Source organism: Alosa pseudoharengus, unplaced genomic scaffold (assembly GCF_046254945.1).
Source record: "Alosa pseudoharengus isolate Yale_2024_CS ecotype anadromous, Long Island Sound unplaced genomic scaffold, YU_APseudo_1.1 YU_APseudo_1.1_scf_1, whole genome shotgun sequence".
NCBI classification, from domain to species: domain Eukaryota; kingdom Metazoa; phylum Chordata; class Actinopteri; order Clupeiformes; family Clupeidae; genus Alosa; species Alosa pseudoharengus.
The window spans coordinates 36,436,515-36,457,115 of NW_027468564.1; the positions used below are offsets into that span (position 1 = coordinate 36,436,515).

General features: G+C 43.0%; 1 protein-coding gene across 10 annotated transcripts in view; it reads right to left on the bottom strand.

Moving 5' to 3' along the window:
• The window catches only part of LOC143126619 (NACHT, LRR and PYD domains-containing protein 3-like), a 213,887-nt gene that overhangs the window by 176,720 nt on the left and 16,566 nt on the right, over positions 1–20,601 (bottom strand). For 2 of the 10 annotated variants that reach the window (XM_076288272.1, XM_076288270.1), the window contains 13 exons: positions 15,725–15,877; positions 15,410–15,580; positions 14,007–14,159; positions 13,494–13,664; positions 13,009–13,161; positions 12,704–12,874; positions 7,674–7,826; positions 7,360–7,530; positions 5,371–5,523; positions 5,058–5,228; positions 3,101–3,253; positions 2,790–2,957; positions 38–208 (listed from right to left, as the gene is read on the bottom strand). In XM_076288272.1, coding sequence (XP_076144387.1) covers positions 38–208; positions 2,790–2,957; positions 3,101–3,253; positions 5,058–5,228; positions 5,371–5,523; positions 7,360–7,530; positions 7,674–7,826; positions 12,704–12,874; positions 13,009–13,161; positions 13,494–13,664; positions 14,007–14,159; positions 15,410–15,580; positions 15,725–15,877 — 2,112 coding nt within the window. The remainder of the gene's footprint in view (positions 1–37; positions 209–2,789; positions 2,958–3,100; positions 3,254–5,057; positions 5,229–5,370; positions 5,524–7,359; positions 7,531–7,673; positions 7,827–12,703; positions 12,875–13,008; positions 13,162–13,493; positions 13,665–14,006; positions 14,160–15,409; positions 15,581–15,724; positions 15,878–20,601) is intronic. The other 8 variants (XM_076288271.1, XM_076288276.1, XM_076288277.1 and 5 more) reach the window with 8 other exon arrangements.

A 20,601-nucleotide genomic window follows, 5' to 3' on the forward strand; every position in this document is an offset into this window, starting at 1 on the left:
GACAGCCAACAGTGCCACAATATATATGCACACAAACCTTAGAGATGTCAGTTTACAGTGAGGGCTAATGAGTCCTGTAGAGAGAAGCTGAACTCTAGAATCCTTCAGGTCATTGTGACTCAGGTCCAGTTCGTCTATGGAGATGGAGGACTGCAAAGCAGAGGCTACAGCCTTACAGGATTCCTCTGTTAGCTTACAATCAGCAAGTCTGCATAGAGTGAGAGGCCAAGAGACAGAAAACACAATGGTGGCATGAATACATTTATATTCTTATCATTATTATACACATTCTCAATATAGATAGAATATAGGACACTGAAAAAAAGTTTCTGCTTGTAAGAATGGAGTTGTGGTGTTAGTTTAACACAGAATCCTCCTCCTGCAACAATTACAGACTTTGTAGCCTGACAGCTTCTTCTCTAAATGGGTCTTGTTTAATTTGTAGCAATGTGCTGGGTCACTGCCTAGTTTTATGATTAATATTATAGAAGCCATCCAGCATGCTAAGGGACTGTATAAGGCCAGGATTGAACAACAGGTCGGGGATAAGAACATCAGAGCTGTCTGGAAGGGCCTACAATCTGCCACGGGCTACAAAAAGCCCCCCCCACCAGCCTCCACCGACCCAAATCTACCAGACAAGTTCAATGTGTTTTGCACTAGGTTCGAATCCCCACGTGGGTCCCCCCACTCCATCCCCTCTGCCACCACCTCACCTGCTCCACTGGTCATCTCGGAGCATGAGGTTCGGAGGCTCTTCAAAGGTCAGAACATCAGGAAAGCGCGGGGACCAGACATGGTGTCCCCTGCTACCCTCAAGCACTGTGCCAGCGAGCTGACCCCAGTGTTTACGGACATTTTTAATCAGTCATTAGAACTATGCCGAGTACCTGCCTGCTTCAAATCTGCTGTCATCATTCTGGTGCCGAAAAAGCCCAAGATCACCTGCTTAAATGACTACAGACCGGTCGCCCTCACCTCTGTAGTCATGAAAGCATTTGAACGCTTGGTCCTCTCTTATCTCAAAGCATCCACCGACCACCTCATGGACCCCCTTCAATTTGCATACAGACCCAACCGCTCAGTTGACGATGCAATCAACAATGCACTTCACTTCATTCTACAACACCTGGACAGTCAGAATACCTACTCAAGACTCCTGTTTGTGGATTACAGCTCTGCCTTTAACACCATCATCCCCGACCTCCTCCACAGAAAACTGACCCATCTGAACATTACTCCCTCCTCTGCTCATGGATTACAGACTTTCTCACCAACAGGACTCAGTATGTCAGGCTGGGCCCACACCTCTCACAGCCCCGCACAGTTAACACCGGTGCCCCCCAGGGCTGTGTGCTGTCCCCCCTGCTCTTCTCCCTGTACACCAATGACTGCACCTCTGGAGACCCTTCTGTCAAAACCATCAAATAAGCGGACGATACCACCATAATAGGCCTCATCTCCAACAACGACGAGTCAGCCTACCGCAGAGAGGTCAGTCTCCTGGAGTCCTGGTGTGCAGTCAGTAACCTGGAGCTTAACATCAACAAAACAGTGGAGATGATAGTGGACTTCCGCAAAAAGCCCCCGACTCATCCTCCTCTGGTCAGTCGTGGTAGAGGACTTTAAGTTCCTGGGCACAACCATCACCAACACACTGAAATGGGACAATAACATCTCCCAACTAGTGAAGAAAGGCCAGCAGCGCCTGTTTTTCCTCCGCCGCCTAAAAGGACTACAGGTCAGTCCCCCCATCTTGGTACAGTTCTACAGAGCGGTCATTGAGAGTGTGCTAACATCCTCCCTCACGGTCTGGTTTGCCTCTGCGTCAGCCCGTGCAAAGGCCAGGCTACAAAGAGTCGTCCGGGCAGCAGAGCGCATCATCGGCTGCCCCCTGCCCCCCATCATGGACCTGTACAGCTCCAGGTCCATTAACAGATCTGCGAAGATTGTGGACGACCCCTCTCATCCTGCCAATAGTCTGTTTAATCTTCTCCCCTCTGGAAAGCGGTACAGGGCTTTTCTGCCCAAAACATCATGCCACCGCCACAGTTTTTTCCCCCAGGCAATAGCCCTCCTAAATAACTCTTAAACTTGGACTTCATTGCACTTTATTTTTTATTTAACACAGCACTATTTACATTCCTATTAATTTATTAAACTTGGACTTCATTGCACTTTATTTTTATTTAACACAGCACTATTTACATTCCTATTAATTTATTAAACTTGGACTTCATTGCACTTTATTTTTATTTAACACAGCACTATTTACATTCCTATTAATTTATTAAACTTGGACTTCATTGCACTTTATTTTTATTTAACACAGCACTATTTACATTCCTATTAATTTATTGCTCATAATGGTCCTGTCTGTCCTTGTATTGTGTTTATTTTTGTCTTTCTGTTGCACTTTGTGTTGCCTGCATGGAGAAGACCAAATCAAATTCCTAGTATCTCTGTATACATGGCGAAATAAAGTTGAATTGAATTGAATTGGTAATATCACCTTGAGATAAACAGTATGCAAAATGAAATAATACAGCTTAGGTCTTGTAGAGCTTCCCTGAAAATGGACTCCCACTAATCATCCCAACCTCAGTGTCCCAGCTCCCTGTGTGGATGTAGTGCTCTATATGTGCATGGACACACTAGCAGGGAGCACTGAACTGATCTGGGGTCAACTCTCTCTCATCAACTCAGGCACAACACTCTCAAAATGCTTCTGTGCCCAATGTCTGAATGTGCAGATAAGTCCTCTGTAAGTCGTTCAGAGTTTTACTGACCTCAGTGTCTCCAGGTGGCAGTTTGAGTTTCTAAGACCAGAGAGCAGCTTCTCTTCTGATGTTTGCAGATCACAGCCACTCATGTCCAACTCACTCAGTTGAGAAATATATGACAGAACTGAGACCACAACCTCACGGGAGCTGTGTTTGAGTCTCCAGCTGATGAGTCTATAGTGAGAGAGGAAAACACTATAAGCAACATGTCCTCTATACTCCTTACATTCCAAACATGAAATGACAGAAAAAAAGATGTGAACTGTTTTAAGTCCAACAGAATGTACCAGTCTGTGTGCACTGTGCAACATACAGACCTCACTTTACAGTCTTGATTCAGTGGTTGATGGAGCAGTTCTCCTTCACAGTCCTGAAGCTCACAGTCACTGATGTCCAGCTCTCTTAGGTGGGGGTTTGCCCACTGAAGAATCAAGGCCAAAAATCTTCCTCTCAGTTTACAGCCAACAAGTCTGTAAGAACATAAACCATGTCACATAGAATCACAGATAGTGAAATTAGAGAGAAAATATGAAGAGTGAAAAACTGATGCTGTCAGAGTCTAGTTAATACTAATAATATGCACCCGGAGGGGCCTCCCTGCCACCACACCTCCACAGCCCTCCTCTTCCCCTGTGACTGCCAGGGCCGGCCCCACTCTGTACACCTCACTTTTTAATGCTCCTCATGCTAGATGTCCAACATTCACACCCCCATTCATGAAAACAATAACTACATCATCTAGAAATAGGGCCAGGTGGGGCGCTCTGTGGGGGATCTGAAGAGGCCCTGCACAGTTGCGCCCCACCTCTTTTTAATGCATCTCATATTAGAGGAGGCACACAATACTTTCACTGGTAGGATGAGGGCGGTGCTCTTTTATTGCACTCAGACATTAGAAGGCACACATAACACAGGCATAGTGGGGTGTGCGGATGAGCTGGCCTGGCAGCAGGATAACAACTGGTTTCAGTGGCAGGGGAGGGCGGGAGTGGAGTGGTTCTGGCATCAGGTGCCACTGCCTCACCCCACCCCCCCAGGGTTAGCTTGCTCCTTGGCTGCGGTGAGGGCTGGAGCAGTCGGAGGAAAGATCGAACGAACCTGAACTATCCCAATATACTCAAAACCTCATAACCACTCCCACTTATAACTAGGATACAGTACTACGACCTACAACATTTCATACCATCCTAATCCTGCTGATTTTAACATTTCAACACAGCAACATACATCACACACACACCTTCATGCACGGACATATCTATTCACGCACACACACACACACACACACACACACACACACACACACACACACACACACACAAACACACACACACACACGCCCCTCCTCCACCCCCATTGTAATCTGTCCCCTGTAGCGCGATGTCAAATACTGTCTCTGTTTGTTTCATGTTGTTTGTGTTCACATGCTCTATCTATAATTTCAATAATCTCAAATAGTCTTTGTATACTGCATGTTTCATGTCTGTTACACTTAGTTGGGTTTTGTAAGGTTTGTGGGGTCTTGTTAATATGTTTGGAAAAACTCAATAAAAAAAGAGTCTAGTTAATACACTGTACAGTTAACAGTGCTCTACATGGGTCACATCAGCAGGGAGTATTATACTAACAGACAGGTCTGGGACCAGTTCTCTCACATCAACACTGACAATAAAAGTCCAGTGTTTCTCAAACTCATGTCTTGAGTCTAGCATGCAAGAACAGTGACGGTCTTCTAATCTACGGTATGTCCAAAATGTGGATTTGGTGCAGGTGCAGGAAGAAATCTCTCTGCATTATAAGAGACTCCTCTCACCCATCACATGTACTGTTTATTCTCTTGCCGTCTGGCAGCAAATATTGCTTCAGAAAAACAAGAACAGTCAGAAGCTGCAAAGCTTCTTCCCACAGGCCATATGACTGTTAAACTTTTTGTAACTGGCACAAAAGTTGTATACGTAGGTACCGATTTAAAACCATTCAGTGTATTCATTTATTATGCTCATTATTCTGTACATTTCACATTATCTGAACTCAAGCACTTGATTGCACTTTATTAGTGTTGCATGTGTCTTTTCTTAACGGCTGCTTTTTAAAACTATTTTTTTTTTACTTTATCTTTTAACTGATTGTAAATGCACACTAGTCCTGAGAAACATTTCCGCTCCACTGTAGATGTTTTAGAAATATGGCTGGAATTACAAGTCAACTTAATCTTGAACTTGAATGTATAGATAAGACCTCTGTGAACTCTGTGTCTTTCAGAACTTTACTGACCTCAGTTTCTCCAGGTGGCAATTTGGGTTTCTAAAACCAGAGAGCAGCTTCTCTTCTGATGTTTGCAGATCACAGCCACTCATGTCCAACTCACTCAGTTGAGAAATATATGATTGCAGAACTGAGACCACAACCTCAGAAGAGCTGTCTTTGAGTCTACAGCTGGTGAGTCTACGTGAGAGAGGAAAACATTATAAGCAACATGTCCTCTATACTCCTTACATTCCAAACATGAAATTACAGAAAAAAAGATGTGAACTGTTTTAGGTCCAACAGAATGTACCAGTCTGTGTGCACTGTGCAAAATACAGACCTCACTTTACAGTCTTGATTCAGTGGTTGATGGAGCAGTTCTACTTCACAGTCCTGAAGCTCACTGTCACTAATGTCCAGCTCTCTTAGGTGTGAGTTTGCCCACTGAAGAATCAAGGCCAAAAATCTTCCTCTCAGTTTACAGCCAACAAGTCTGTAAGAACATAAACCGTGTCACATAGAATCACACATAGTGAAATTAGAGAGGAAATATGAAGAGTGAAAAACTGATGCTGTCAGAGTCTAGTTAATACTAATAATATGCACCCGGAGGGGCCTCCCTGCCACCACACCTCCACAGCCCTCCTCTTCCCCTGTGACTGCCAGGGCCGGCCCCACTCTGTACACCTCACTTTTTAATGCTCCTCATGCTAGATGTCTAACATTCACACCCCCATTCATGAAAACAATAACTAAATCATCTAGAAATAGGGCCAGGTGGGGCGCTCTGTGGGGGATCTGAAAAGGCCCTGCACAGTTGCGCCCCACCTCTTTTTAATGCATCTCATATTAGAGGAGGCACACAATACTTTCACTGGTAGGATGAGGGTGGTGCTCTTTTATTGCACTTAGACATTAGAAGGCACACATAACACAGGGATAGTGGGGTGTGCGGATGAGCTGGCCTGGCAGTAGGATAACAACTGGTTTCAGTGGCAGGGGAGGGCAGGAGTGGAGTGGTTCTGGCACCAGGTGCCACTGTCTCAACCCCCCCACCCCCAATCGGCAGCCCGCCCCCCCCTAGGGTTAGCTTGCTCCTTGGCTGCGGTGAGGGCTGGAGCAGTCGGAGGAAAGATCGAACGAACCTGAACTATCCCAATATACTCAAAACCTCATAACCACTCCCACTTATAACTAGGATACAGTACTACGATCTACAACATTTCATACCATCCTAATCCTGCTGATTTTAACATTTCAACACATAAACATTCACACACACACCTTCATGCACGGACATATCTATTAATGCACACACATACACACACACACACACACACACACACACACACACACACACACACACACACACACACACACACACACACACGCCCCTCCTCCACCCCCATTGTAATCTGTAGCGTATTGTCTTGTCAAATACTGTCTGTTTGTTTCATGTTGTTTGTGTTCACATGCTCTATCTATAATTTCAATAATCTCAAATAGTCTTGTATACTGTACGTTTCATGTCTGTTACACTTAGTTGGGTTTTGTAAGGTTTGTGGGGTCTTGTTAATATGTTTGGAAAAACTCAATAAAAAAAAAAGAGTCTAGTTAATACACTCTACAGTTAACAGTGCTCTATATGGGACACATCAGCAGGGACTATTATACTAGCAGACAGGTCTGGGACCAGTTCTCTCACATCAACACTGACACAACAATAAAAGCCCAGTGCTTCTCCAACTCATGTCTTGAGTCTAGCATCCAAGAACAGTGACAGTTTTCTAATCTACGGTATGTCCAAAATGTGGATTTGGTGCAGGTGCAGGAAGAAATCTCTCTGCATTATAAGAGACTCCTCTCACCCATCACATGTACTGTTTATTCTCTTGCCGTCTGGCAGGAAATATTGCTTCAGAAAAACAAGAACAGTCAGAAGCTGCAAAGCTTCTTCCCACAGGCCATATGACTGTTAAACTCTTTGTAACTGGCACAAAAGTTGTATACGTAGGTACCGATTTAAAACCATTCAGTGTATTCATTTATTATGCTCATTATTCTGTACATTTCACATTATCTGAACTCAAGCACTTGATTGCACTTTATTAGTGTTGCATGTGTCTTTTCTTAACGGCTGCTTTTTAAAACTAATTTTTTTTTACTTTATCTTTTAACTGATTGTAAATGCACACTAGTCCTGAGAAACATTTCCGCTCCACTGTAGATGTTTTAGAAATATGGCTGGAATTACAAGTCAACTTAATCTTGAACTTGAATGTATAGATAAGACCTCTGTGAACTCTGTGTCTTTCAGAACTTTACTGACCTCAGTTTCTCCAGGTGGCAATTTGGGTTTCTAAAACCAGAGAGCAGCTTCTCTTCTGATGTTTGCAGATCACAGCCACTCATGTCCAACTCACTCAGTTGAGAAATATATGATTGCAGAACTGAGACCACAACCTCAGAGGAGCTGTCTTTGAGTCTACAGCTGATGAGTCTATAGTGAGAGAGGAAAACACTATAAGCAACGTGTCCTCTATACTCCTTACATTCCAAACATGAAATGACAGAAAAAAAGATGTGAACTGTTTTAGGTCCAACAGAATACACCAGTCTGTGTGCACTGTGCAAAATACAGACCTCACTTTACAGTCTTGATTCAGTGGTTGATGGTGCAGTTCTCCTTCACAGTCCTGAAGCTCACTGTCACTGATGTCCAGCTCTCTTAGGTGGGAGTTTGCCCACTGAAGAGTCAAGGCCAAAAATCTTCCTCTCAGTTTACAGCCAACAAGTCTGTAAGAACATAAACCGTGTCACAGAGAATCATAAATAGCGAAATTAGAGAGGAAATATGAAGAGGGAAAAACTGATGCTGTCAGAGTCTAGTTAATACTAATAATATGCACCCGGAGGGGCCTCCCTGCCACCACACCTCCACAGCCCTCCTCTTCCCCTGTGACTGCCAGGGCCGGCCCCACTCTGTACACCTCACTTTTTAATGCTCCTCATGCTAGATGTCTAACATTCACACCCCCATTCATGAAAACAATAACTAAATCATCTAGAAATATAGCTGCAAGCAGCAATGAGGGGGCCAAGCAGAATAGGCCGGAGTAGCCACGGCGACAAGATAGAACTCAGCAGACACACGCAATCAGCACTTTCAACAAGTGTCACATCAACATAACTGATTTTGTATGGCTGAAACAGGGCTGAGTATTGCCACAGCCTCCGCCAGCCAGCCCCCCACCTAATCACCCCTGCCCGTCCCACCCCGTCCCGCCCCGCCTCGCCCTACCGCGCACTCATTAGAATGAACTGGATGGAACATGTTGTCATCAGTTTCACATCCAAAAATAAAAGATCGTTAAAACACATCGCAACTACAGATCAAAATGCAATATTGCTAATTGCAGCACCCCCTACAGGTCAAAGGTCAACATATTTTTTGAGCGTCTTCTTAATGGGGTTCTGAACCTATGTAGTAAGTTTGGTTATGATACATGGCAGGGTTGCTGAGCTATGAGCTCACTTCCTGTTTGGCGGCTTCACCGCAAATTTCGATTGGCCGAATGCTACTGTCAATCGTTCTAAAAAGCGATGCACTGATAAGGCATGGTCTGAAGATGGTCTCTGCCAATTTTGGTGAGGATCCGCTGAAATTTGTGACCTGCGAAAACTTGTACGTGTTTTTGATTAAATCCAATATGGCGGCCGAATCAATTACGATGACATCACAAGTTGGCTTGGGTCACCTTAAGGACCTCCAACAGTATTACCAGACACCAATAGTGCGTTTTAATTTTAAGCACAACTGCAGCAACAGGCCAAAAGGCATGTTTCTTAATTACAGCGCCCCCTAGAGGTCAAAGGTCACCAGATTTCTTGAGCGTCCCCCTGATTGGGTCCTGAGTCCATGTCCTAAGTTTGGTTATGATAGATGAATGGGTTGCTGAGATATGAGCTCACTTCCTGTTTGGCGGCTTCGCCGCAAATTTCGATTGGATATTTCGGATGAACGGTTATAGTTCCGAAGACAAAACACCACAACTTTTGTGAGACTTGGTCTGAAGATCATGTGTGTCAAGTTTGGTGACGATCGGACAAAATTTGTGACCTGTGAAGTTTTAGTTTCACTTTCACTAAAATCCAATATGGCGGAAAATCCATCATGGCGGAAAATGACGTCATAGAGTGCGTTGAACTCGGCTTGGTCCAAGGAATCCAACTATACCTCATTTTTGAAAATTGGGTCAACGGGTCAGAAGTTACGTGTGTGAACGCAAGTCCATCTTTGGCCTGTTGGTGGCGCTAAAGCGCTTGAGGTGCCAACATGAAACTTGGTGAAATGAATCATGGGACTGTCCCAAATCGGTGTGCCAAATTTCACAACTTTTCACCAGACGGTTCTATGGGCTGCCATTGACTTCAATGGCAGAGGAATAATAATAAGAAAACTAACACAATGGTTGCCTCGCAGCTTCGCTGCTTGGCCCCCAAATAGGGCCAGGTGGGGCGCTCTGTGGGGGATCTGAAGAGGCCCTGCACAGTTGCGCCCCACCTCTTTTTAATGCATCTCATATTAGAGGAGGCACATAATACTTTCACTGGTAGGATGAGGGCGGTGCTCTTTTATTGCACTCAGACATTAGAAGGCACACATAACACAGGCATAGTGGGGTGTGCGGATGAGCTGGCCTGGCTGTAGGATAACAACTGGTTTCAGTGGCAGGGGAGGGCGGGAGTGGAGTGGTTCTGGCACCAGGTGCCTCTGCAACCCCAACCCCCCCACCCCCCATCGGCAGCCCGCCCCCCCCAGGGTTAGCTTGCTCCTTAACCGCGGTGAGGGCTGGAGCAGTCGGAGGAAAGATCGAACGAGCCTGAACTATCCCAATATACTCAAAACCTCATAACCACTCCCACTTATAACTAGGATACAGTACTACGATCTACAACATTTCATACCATCCTAATCCTGCTGATTTTAACATTTCAACACAGCAACATACATCACACACCTTCATGCACGGACATAGCTATTCATGCACACACACACACACACACACACACGCCACTCCTCCACCCCCATTGTAATCTGTCCCCTGTAGCATAATGTCTTGTCAAATACCGTCTCTGTTTGTTTCATGTTGTTTGTGTTCACAAGCTCTATCTATAATTTCAATAATCTCAAATAGTCTTTGTATACTGTACATTTCATGTCTATTACACTTAGTTGGGTTTGGGTTTGTGGGGTCTTGTTAATATGTTTGGAAAAGCTCAATAAAAAAAGAGTGTCTAGTTAACACTCTACAGTTAACAGTGCTCTATACGGGTCACATCAGCAGGGAGTATTATACTAACAGACAGGTCTGGGACCAGATCTCTCACATCTATACTGACACAACAATAAAAGCCCAGTGCTTCTCCAACTCATGTCTTGAGTCTAGCATCCAAGAACAGTGACAGTTTTCTAATCTACGGTATGTCCAAAGTGTGGATTTGGTGCAGATTCAAGAAGAAATCACTCTGCATTATAAGAGACTCCTCTCACCCATCACATGTTCTGTTTGTTCTCTTGCCGTCTGGCAGCAGATATTGCTCCAGAAACACAAGAACAGTCAGAAGCTGCCAAAGCTTCTTCCCACAGGCCATATGACTGTTAAACTCTTTGTAACTGGCACAAAAGTTGCATACGTAGGTACCGATTTAAAACCATTCAGTGTATTAATTTATTATGCTCATTATACTGTACATTTCACATTATCGGAACTCAAACACTTGATTGCACTTTATTAGTGTTGCATGTGTCTTTTCTTAATGGCTGCTTTTTAAAACTGATTTTTTTTTTTACTTTATCTTTTAACTGATTGTAAATGCACACTAGTCCTGAGAAAAAAATTCAAATTAGAAAAGTGTGATTGGCAGATTCAATAGCTGTCAAATAAAATTGACCAATTAGGTGGGGCAGAAGAAATATTTGGGGGGGGGCATTGCCCCTCCCAGTTCTATTCTAGATCCGGCCATGTGTCCAAAGTGTGGATTTGGTGCAGGTGCAGTCTTCATTATAAGAGACTCCTCTCACCCGTCACAAGACCGGTGTCAAGCAATCCGGCAAAATATTCCTTGGTCATGACTAGTCTGAGATTTACGTCTCCCAAATGTTTCTTGGATGAATGGGGTCAATGTTTTAAAAATGTGTTTAAACTAGCACTAGTGGAGCAACCATTTCACTTTAATAAGATTAACAGAAATCTGTCAGAGCAATGTGGAGAAATTGTTATGAAAACGGTCAGGTCCTAAAACGAGATTTTCCAGGGAGCATGTATCATCGGCCACCAGATGGTGGCATTGCACTCTTGCACTGCACTTTGGACCTAAAAAGACCCAAAGTGCAGTGAAATGCTGCCCTCTGGTGGCCATGAAATACATCAGCTATTCGGCCCAAATGGAGAGCAAATATTTTTTGTCTATATGACGGTAAAACAGTAAAAAAACTCTCAGAATTACTTACCAATTATTTTTCTAATCCATATAATCATTCGTGTTTTTATTTTTAAATGTTCCTTTATAAATTATAAATTCTGACATTAGACATTAGATGAGCAGAAATCTGAGCAATGGACATAGTCTTAGGAGCTGACCGTTTTAATGAAATTTCTCCACATTGCTTGGGCGGATTTCTGTTTTTCTTGCAGTATATATCTTAAAACAAAAATCTAGTTTATTATTAAAGGGTTGCTGTCAAAATTCACCGGTGTTAGTTTGAACACATTTTCTAAATATCGTCTTTTAGATGAACGGGGGTCAATGGGAGCCGTAAACCTCAGACTAGCGGTGACCACAGGATATCTTGCCGGATAGCGTGATGCCAGTGGTTGCATAGACCGTTTGTTCTCTTGCCGTTTAGCAGGAGATATTGCTTCAGAAAAACAAGAATAGTCAGAAGCTGCAAAATATTCTTCCCACAGGCCATACTGTTGGAAAAAAATCTGTTTTTATTTATGTTTATTATTTTTACACATGGCATATTATACTAGAAGTGATGTTTCAACTAGAAGTGATGCTTGAAAGACTCTGAGCCTTCAAAAGCTTTTGTTAATGCACAAGATGGACAGAATAGGTGTGAAGAACTGTCTGGAACATTCTGTGCTCCTTCTCTTTTTCTTGTTGTAAACAACTTCTATATCTATATCAAACGCCTCCCTACGCTGAAGCTCTTTGGAGTTTCTGTGAGCAGCCAGGGGTCACTGACATTCTCCCTCCCACTGACATTCTCCCTCATTCTCCCTCTTCGCAAAAATACATAAAGAATCATTATAAAGATACATAAATCGTCATACTAAACGTAAAAATACATGAAGAATCATTATAATAAACACAAAGATACATAAATCGTCATACTAAACGCAAAGATACATAAAGAATCATTATACTTTCACTAAACCACTGTCTCAGTCCTCACTGTGTCAAACATGTATCTATTACCAGATAGATATCTGTATATCTTATTACTTGATCCTTTAACTGATTGTAAATGCACACTGGTCCTGAGAAGCATTTCTGCTCCACTGTAGATGTTTTACAAATATGGCTGGAATGACAAATAAACTTAAACTTGAGTGTGTAGATAAGACCTCTGTGAACTCTGTGTCTTCCAGAGTTTTACTGACCTCAGTTTCTTCAGGTGGCAGTTTGGGTTTCTAAGACCAGAAAGCAGCTTCTCTTCTGATGTTTGCAGATCACAGCCACTCATGTCCAACTCACTCAGTTGAGAAATATATGACTGCAGAACTGAGACCACAACCTCAGAGGAGCAGTGTTTGAGTCTACAGCTGATGAGTCTACAGTGAGGAAAACACTATAAGCAACATGTCCTCTATACTCCTTACATTTCTTAATACGATGTCCCAGTTATAGTGATGTGGACCACTTTTGGATTAAACAGAAAGTCTCTGCACTGTACAAAGATACAGACCTCACTTTACAGTCTTGATTCAGTGATTGATGGAGCAGTTCTCCTCCACAGTCCTGAAGCTCACAGTCACTGATGTCCAGCTCTCTTAGGTGGGAGTTTGCCCACTGAAGAGTCAAGGCCAAAAATCTTCCTCTCAGTTTACAGTCAACAAGTCTGTAAAACACAAACCATGTAACAGAAGAGTGCAAATAGTAGAATCAGAGAGGACATATCAGTGCAAGAGCAAAACACTGATATTGATATTGAACGGTTAACACAGTTTACAGTTAACAGTCATTTAAATAGGACATCATTGGGGAGTGTTATACCATCAACTGATCTGGGACCAATTATTTCACATCAACACTGACACAACAATAAAAATAAATGTTTAACAAATTCATCTTGATTCTAGTGCCCAAAAACAGTAGCATTATTATATGTCCAAAGTGTAAATGTGTAGATAAGACCTCTACAAACTCTGTGTCTGTCAGAGTTTTACTTACCTCAGTTTCACCAGGTGGCAGTTTGGGTTTCTAAGACCAGAGAGCAGCTTCTCTTCTGATGTTTGCAGATCACAGCCACTCATGTCCACCTCACCCAGATGAGAATGATATGACTGCAGAACTGAGACCACAGCTTCACATGAGCTGTGTTTGAGTTTACACCTGGTAAGTCTGCAGTGAGAGAGGAAAACACTATAAGCAACATGTCCTCTATACCAGTGTTTCCCAAACTTTTTTTCTGGGGACCCACTTTTTAAAAATGACAGACCATCGCGACGCATTTCACTTCAGATCTAACATGCAACATGCATGCAACCACCAATATTTAATTTATTAGACAACATAAATTGTGCTGGCGACCCAAATAAAATCTCCTGCGACCCACCTGTGGGTCGCGACCCAGTCTTTGGGAAACACTGCTCTATACCCCTTGCATTTCTTAATCCCAGTTATAGTGATGTGGACCACTTTTGGATCAAACAGAAAGTCTCTGCACTGTACAAAGATACAGACCTCACTTTACAGTCTTGATTCAGTGGTTGATGGAGCAGTTCTCCTCCACAGTCCTGAAGCTCACAGTCACTGATGTCCAGCTCTCTTAGGTGGGAGTTTCCCCACTGAAGAATCAAGGCCAAAAATCTTCCTCTCAGTTTACAGTCAACAAGTCTGTAAAACACAAACCATGTAACAGAAGAGTGCAAATAGTGGAATCAGAGAGGAAATATCAGTGCAAGAGTAAAACACTGATGTTGATATTGAACGGTTAACACAGTCTACAGTTAACAGTCATTTAAATGGGACACATCAGCAGGGAGTGTTACACCATCAACTGATCTGGGACCAATTCCCTCACATCAACACTGACACAACAATAATAGATAATGTTTAACAAATTAAAGTTTTGATTCTAACACCCAATAACAGTGAGATTCTTCTCTGCCCCAGTATGAATATTCATACCACTGCTTGGTTGAATTTCCTTTTGTATTTAGAACGTCAATTATTTTTTATTTAATAGAGTACCTAAGTCTGACATCCAAGTTTTTTGGCTGTGTCACACTTGTAAAAAAAAAGTGAAGCAAAGTCCTTTTAGGCAAGTTCACCCCCTCAACAAGCATCATGCAGCGTGTTTTGGCCAGCTATCGGGCAGTTACTTTGGGCAGCTATGGGCAGTTATTTTGGGCAACACTTCACATGCGCAAGGCTTCACGACACCAGCCTCTCTCCAGCTGTGAGATCATAACGATCTTGTGCGCCAGTGCAACCACATGATTGGGACGATGTATTCACATGTCGGCTTTTTGCAGCGGAAGGGGCAAGATATGTGCAGACAACTGCCATATTGGCGTTACTAACAAACCCCATACATTTTTATGGAGGATTCTTAGAGTGCTGCGTCTCCTCATTAGAAAGTCTCAGTTCTGAAGTTTACATGAACTGTCACGTTGCATCAGAGCTATAAAATAGCGATATGTCAGACATTTAGAGCATTACAACATTTTAGCATATGACTGAGGTGGCCTTTAGCTCAGTTACATGGCAGTAGGCTAAGTAAAACAATTTGGTTAAAGAGAATCTTGGGATACGCCCGCTTTAGGAATTAGACAATGAGAGAGATGGAACTAACGACTGGCCTTTGAACATGGCAATCATCCATTTAGAACTAGTAACGACAGTTTGCCCTGCAAGTTGAGAAATTAGTTGATAAGCGGTGGAAAGAATTAGATCTACAAACATGTCAGTTTCAGCGATTAAAAAGTGGAAATTCTAGCGGGATAATGGACTCCACAGGCTGTCGGGGCTGCATCACCACCTTGAACGTGCATTATTTTCTGTTAACCGAATGCCATGTTGTCCATTATAATTTACATAAACAAGGCTTGTGTGAATTCTGTGTTCTTCAGAGTTTTACTGACCTCAGTTTCTCCAGCTGGCAGTTTGGGCTTCTAAGATCAGAAAGCAGCTTCTCTTCTGATGTTCGCAGATCACAGCCACTCATGTCCAACTCACTCAGCTGAGAAATATATGACTGCATAACTGAGACCACAACCTCAGAGAAGCTGTGTTTGAGTTTACACCTGGTAAGTCTGCAGTGAAAGAGGAAAACATTGAAACATTGAGCAACATGTCCTCTACACTCATTTCTTAATATGAAATTCCAGTTAAAGGGATGTGAACCACTTTTAGATCAATCAGAAAGCAACAGCCTGTGCACTGTGCAAAATACAGACCTCACTTTACAGTCTTGATTCAGTGGCTGATGGAGCAGTTCTCCTCCACAGTCCTCAAGCTCACTGTCACTCATGTCCAGCTCTCTTAGGTTGGAGTTTGCCCCCTTGTGAGCCAAGGCCAAAAATCTTCCCCTCAGTTTACAGCCAACAAGTCTGTACACATGAACATGTATCATGCAAACAGGTATCACACAAAGTGAAATCAGAGAGGATATATTAGTTCAAGAGTAAAACAAAGATGCTGTTACTGTCTGGTTAACACAAACTATTAAATGATAATGTGTCATGTCCAAAACTGCAAGTCGGATAAGAGAGGTAAATAAATATAACTGCCCCATATACAGTATGTGAGGGATAAGAGAAGATAATAATTAGGGATGGAATTGATAAGATATTAAAGGTTAAAATGCCATCGTTGCTTGCTGGTCCTAATATTGATTCCTGATCAATTACAGGTATAGACAAATAAGAGCTACTGAAATCAGAAAGGATAAATCAATCAAAAGTAAAACACTGATGTTATTGTGTGGTTAAAGGAAAATTCCAGTTTTTAGCACTTTAAGGCCCTTTTTGTTTTGGATGAACTAGTGGTGGGCACCGAAATTTTGACGATTGGTCCTGTCTCGACTTTTCTGACTCGTTTTGAATCGCCTTTGACTTCTCAGGATGGCTGGCAATGGGCATACTGTAGTAGGCTGCAAAGAAATGAAATGCCCGCACTCTGCTAAAACTCCCATATATTTAATAAGTGTTGCAACGTTTCGACCCGACTGGGTCTTCCTCAGGCAAATGTCATTTTGCAGTGGCTCAGGTGTATAAGTAGAGCATATACCTGCTCAGCTGATCATTCATCAGCTGAGCCCATTCACACTAATTGTCAAGGCCTAAGTGTCACCTTATCCATCACACATGTGTCACCAATTAAGACAATTAGTAATGCAGTTACATACAGTTTACCCACAAAAAATAAAGAAAATAAAGAAAATAGAAAAAGACCAACACCATGGCTCATAAAGTAATAAGATTACATTATTACATTGTTACATTATCCCACAATGACATAATTTGTAAAGTAGTATGTCACCTCAGAGCAATCCCACACACAATGTTACATGGAGATGAAAAGTACATTAGAGGAAAGGCTTTATGTCAAATTCCTCATTTAATCCCCCTGGCGACATTGTATTGAGGTAATAAATCCAAAAGGTTTCTCTTTGGAGAAGCCTTTTACCACGATCGCCCCCTCTCGGAGGGCTAGTTACATATTCCACCCCAACATATCTCAGTGCGCTAACATTGTGGCCAGCTCGTTTGAAATGGGCAGCAACGGGACTTCGCTCGTCCCCCGTTCTAATACTGCTCCTGTGTTCGCTGGTTCGCTGTGTTCGCTAGTTTTGCCCACATATGCTAGGCCGCATGGACACAATATCATGTATACGACATGTGTGGTGCTGCAAGTAATGGCACCATTAATGCGTATAGCTTTGCCAGTGTGCGGGTGGTTAAATGTCCTACATTTGTGTGTGTATGAACATTGGGCACAACTACCACATCTGTAGTTTCCGTCTGGTACAGGTGGAAACTGTCTCCTCTCAACACGAGACAGTTTCCATCTGCGATCATTGATTAAAAGCCTCCCCCTTAGCCAGTTCCATCGAATTCGCAGGATATGTAGAGATGATGAGTCATATTCAACACAGGCCGAGGATTTATCAAATAGATTCCTCAGCAGAGGTCACAAACAAGAGTGGGTCAGTACGGCAAGGGCGCGTTTTGACAACATTACGCAAGATGAATGCTTCCGGGCCACAAAAAACAGCACTGCCAAGAGGACAAACACCCCCATGTGCTGTGTAAAATATTCCCCACTCGTGTTTGAGTTTAAAAAGTCTATTCAGAAACACTGGTACATCATTGAATCTGACCCCAAGCTAAAGAAGGCTCTCCCAGACAAGCCGCGTATGGTCTTTAAGCGTGCACCTAATCTTAGAGACCGTTTAGTTAGGAGCGACATGCGCCCCGATCGCGCACCACTCCTACCACCTGTACCAGACGGAAACTACAGATGTGGTAGTTGTGCCCAATGTTCATACACACACAAATGTAGGACATTTAACCACCCGCACACTGGCAAAGCTATACACATTAATGGTGCCATTACTTGCAGCACCACACATGTCGTGTACATGATATTGTGTCCATGCGGCCTAGCGTATGTGGGCAAAACTACGCGCGCGTTGCGTACTAGAATCAGCGAACACAGGAGCAGTATTAGAACGGGGGACGAGCGAAGTCCCGTTGCTGCCCATTTCAAACGAGCTGGCCACAATGTTAGCGCACTGAGATATGTTGGGGTGGAATATGTAACTAGCCCTCCGAGAGGGGGCGATCGTGGTAAAAGGCTTCTCCAAAGAGAAACCTTTTGGATTTATTACCTCAATACAATGTCGCCAGGGGGATTAAATGAGGAATTTGACATAAAGCCTTTCCTCTAATGTACTTTTCATCTCCATGTAACATTGTGTGTGGGATTGCTCTGAGGTGACATACTACTTTACAAATTATGTCATTGTGGGATAATGTAACAATGTTATAATGTAATCTTATTACTTTATGAGCCATGGTGTTGGTCTTTTTCTATTTTCTTTATTTTCTTTATTTTTTGTGGGTAAACTGTATGTAACTGCATTACTAATTATGACCGCCGCGCAGCGAAGCGGCGGTCATATAGGTTTAGTCAGATTTTTTTTTTTTTTCTTTTTCGCATGCCCAAATTTCCGTCAATGAGTCCCGGGACACTGAAAGACCGGGGTACACGAAACTTGGTGGGCATGTAACCCCACATGGATAGCATGGAACCATCGTTTTTCGTTTTGATCTGTAGCCCCCCCGCTGGACTGGACCCCCCGAAAGGAGGGTAGGGCAGACACAGTTTTCTGTGAATATCTCGAAAACCGTAGGGTTTAGGAGGACCATTTTTTTTTTGTATGTTGATCTCAAGGGGCCATGTCAACCCATTCCATAACCACTCATTTCTTGTAATAGCGCCACCTAGTTAAACACAAAAAAGTAAAAATGAGGTGTTGTAATTGAAGGTATCTGTGACCTAACATAGTCAAAACTGCACGAAATTGGAAGTGCAGGATCATTATGACACCCTCTGTATGCACGCCAAATTTTGTGGAATTCCGTTCATGGGGGGCCACACAATAAATGAATTTATGTTACTATACACCAACTGGCCTGTAGGTGGCCGGAGACAGTTTTCTGTGAATATCTCGAGAACCGTAGGGCCTAGGAGGTCCACCTTTTTTATGTATGTTGGTCTTAAGGGGACATGTCAACCCATCCCATTACCACTTATTTCATGTATAGCGCCACCTAGTTAAAAATTAAAAAGCAAAAAATGAAGTGTTTTCATCACAATATCTCTGGCTGACAAGGTCAAAACTGCACAAAATTAAAAGTGTAGGATCATTATGACACCCTCCGAATGCATGCCAAGTTTTGTGTACTTTCGTTCATGGGGGGCCTTACAATAAAATAATTTATGTGTACATTTAGTGACGTACACCAACAAGGATTCCCGGGACACTGAAAGACCGGGGTACACAAAACTTGGTGGGCATGTACCCCCACATGGATAGCATGGAACCGTCATTTTTCGTTTTGATCTGTAGCCCCCCCGCTGGACTGGACCCCCCGAAAGGAGGGTAGGGCAGACACAGTTCTCTGTGAATATCTTGAGAACTGTAGGGCCTAGGATGACCATTTTTTTCCGTATGTTTGCCTCCAGGGGTCATGTTAACCCATTTCATGTGCACACATGTGCACAAACAGATACACACACACACACACATACATTCACAGTAATCATACGTATGACACATACTCACACAGTAGACATATGTACGCTTGCATGCACAGGCACATACGCAGGCACACACACAAGCACGCACACACACACACACACACACACACTCACACACACACACACCCACACACATAACATAAACATAACACAAACAATCAAGAATTTCTCAGAATTATGAACAGGCAAGATGGAGGTGGGGTTGTATAAAATTAATTTTACATGTGAAATCTATGAACTGATCATGTTTTGGTACTTGTTGTCTAGCAGATACCAGTGAGAATTGAGTGTGGATAATGCAATTTAGTGAGACAGTTAGAATCATATAGGCCTTTCAGCGTGATTTCTTTTTGTGGAAAAAATTTGCTGGACTGGGCGGCGGTCATATTTTGTACCGCTCTGCGGTACATCTAGTTGTCTTAATTGGTGACACATGTGTGATGGATAAGGTGACACTTAGGCCTTGACAGTTAGTGTGAATGGGCTCAGCTGATGAATGATCAGCTGAGCAGGTATATGCTCTACACTGCAAAATGACATTTGCCTGAGGAAGACCCAGTCGGGTCGAAACGTTGCAACACTTAATAAATATATGGGAGTTTAAGCAGAGTGCGGGCATTTCATTCCTTTGCAGCTATAGTTCCATTTGCCCTGCACCTCACCGGTGGGGATGTGCACACCTCCACTACTACTCATACTGTAGTAGGCCACACAAACATCTCCTAAAACAACCCTTAACGTTCGTTTTCAAAACTGTGCAACTCACCGAGTGGTTAGTGGTGTTCGTTGATTATTAGAAGCAAATATATCGGCGCAATGAATGATTTCCAGCCGTCTTATTTGCTATTGTGGAACTATTCACACCCGCTCAATATTTGAACCTGAAGCATAGACGGTGGCACAGCTATCAACGTGCAATGAGTCTTCCAACAGAAATCAATGGGATTTTACAAAATGCCAAATAAAACATGACAGAAACTGTATTTCGCTACGCTACTTGTTTTGG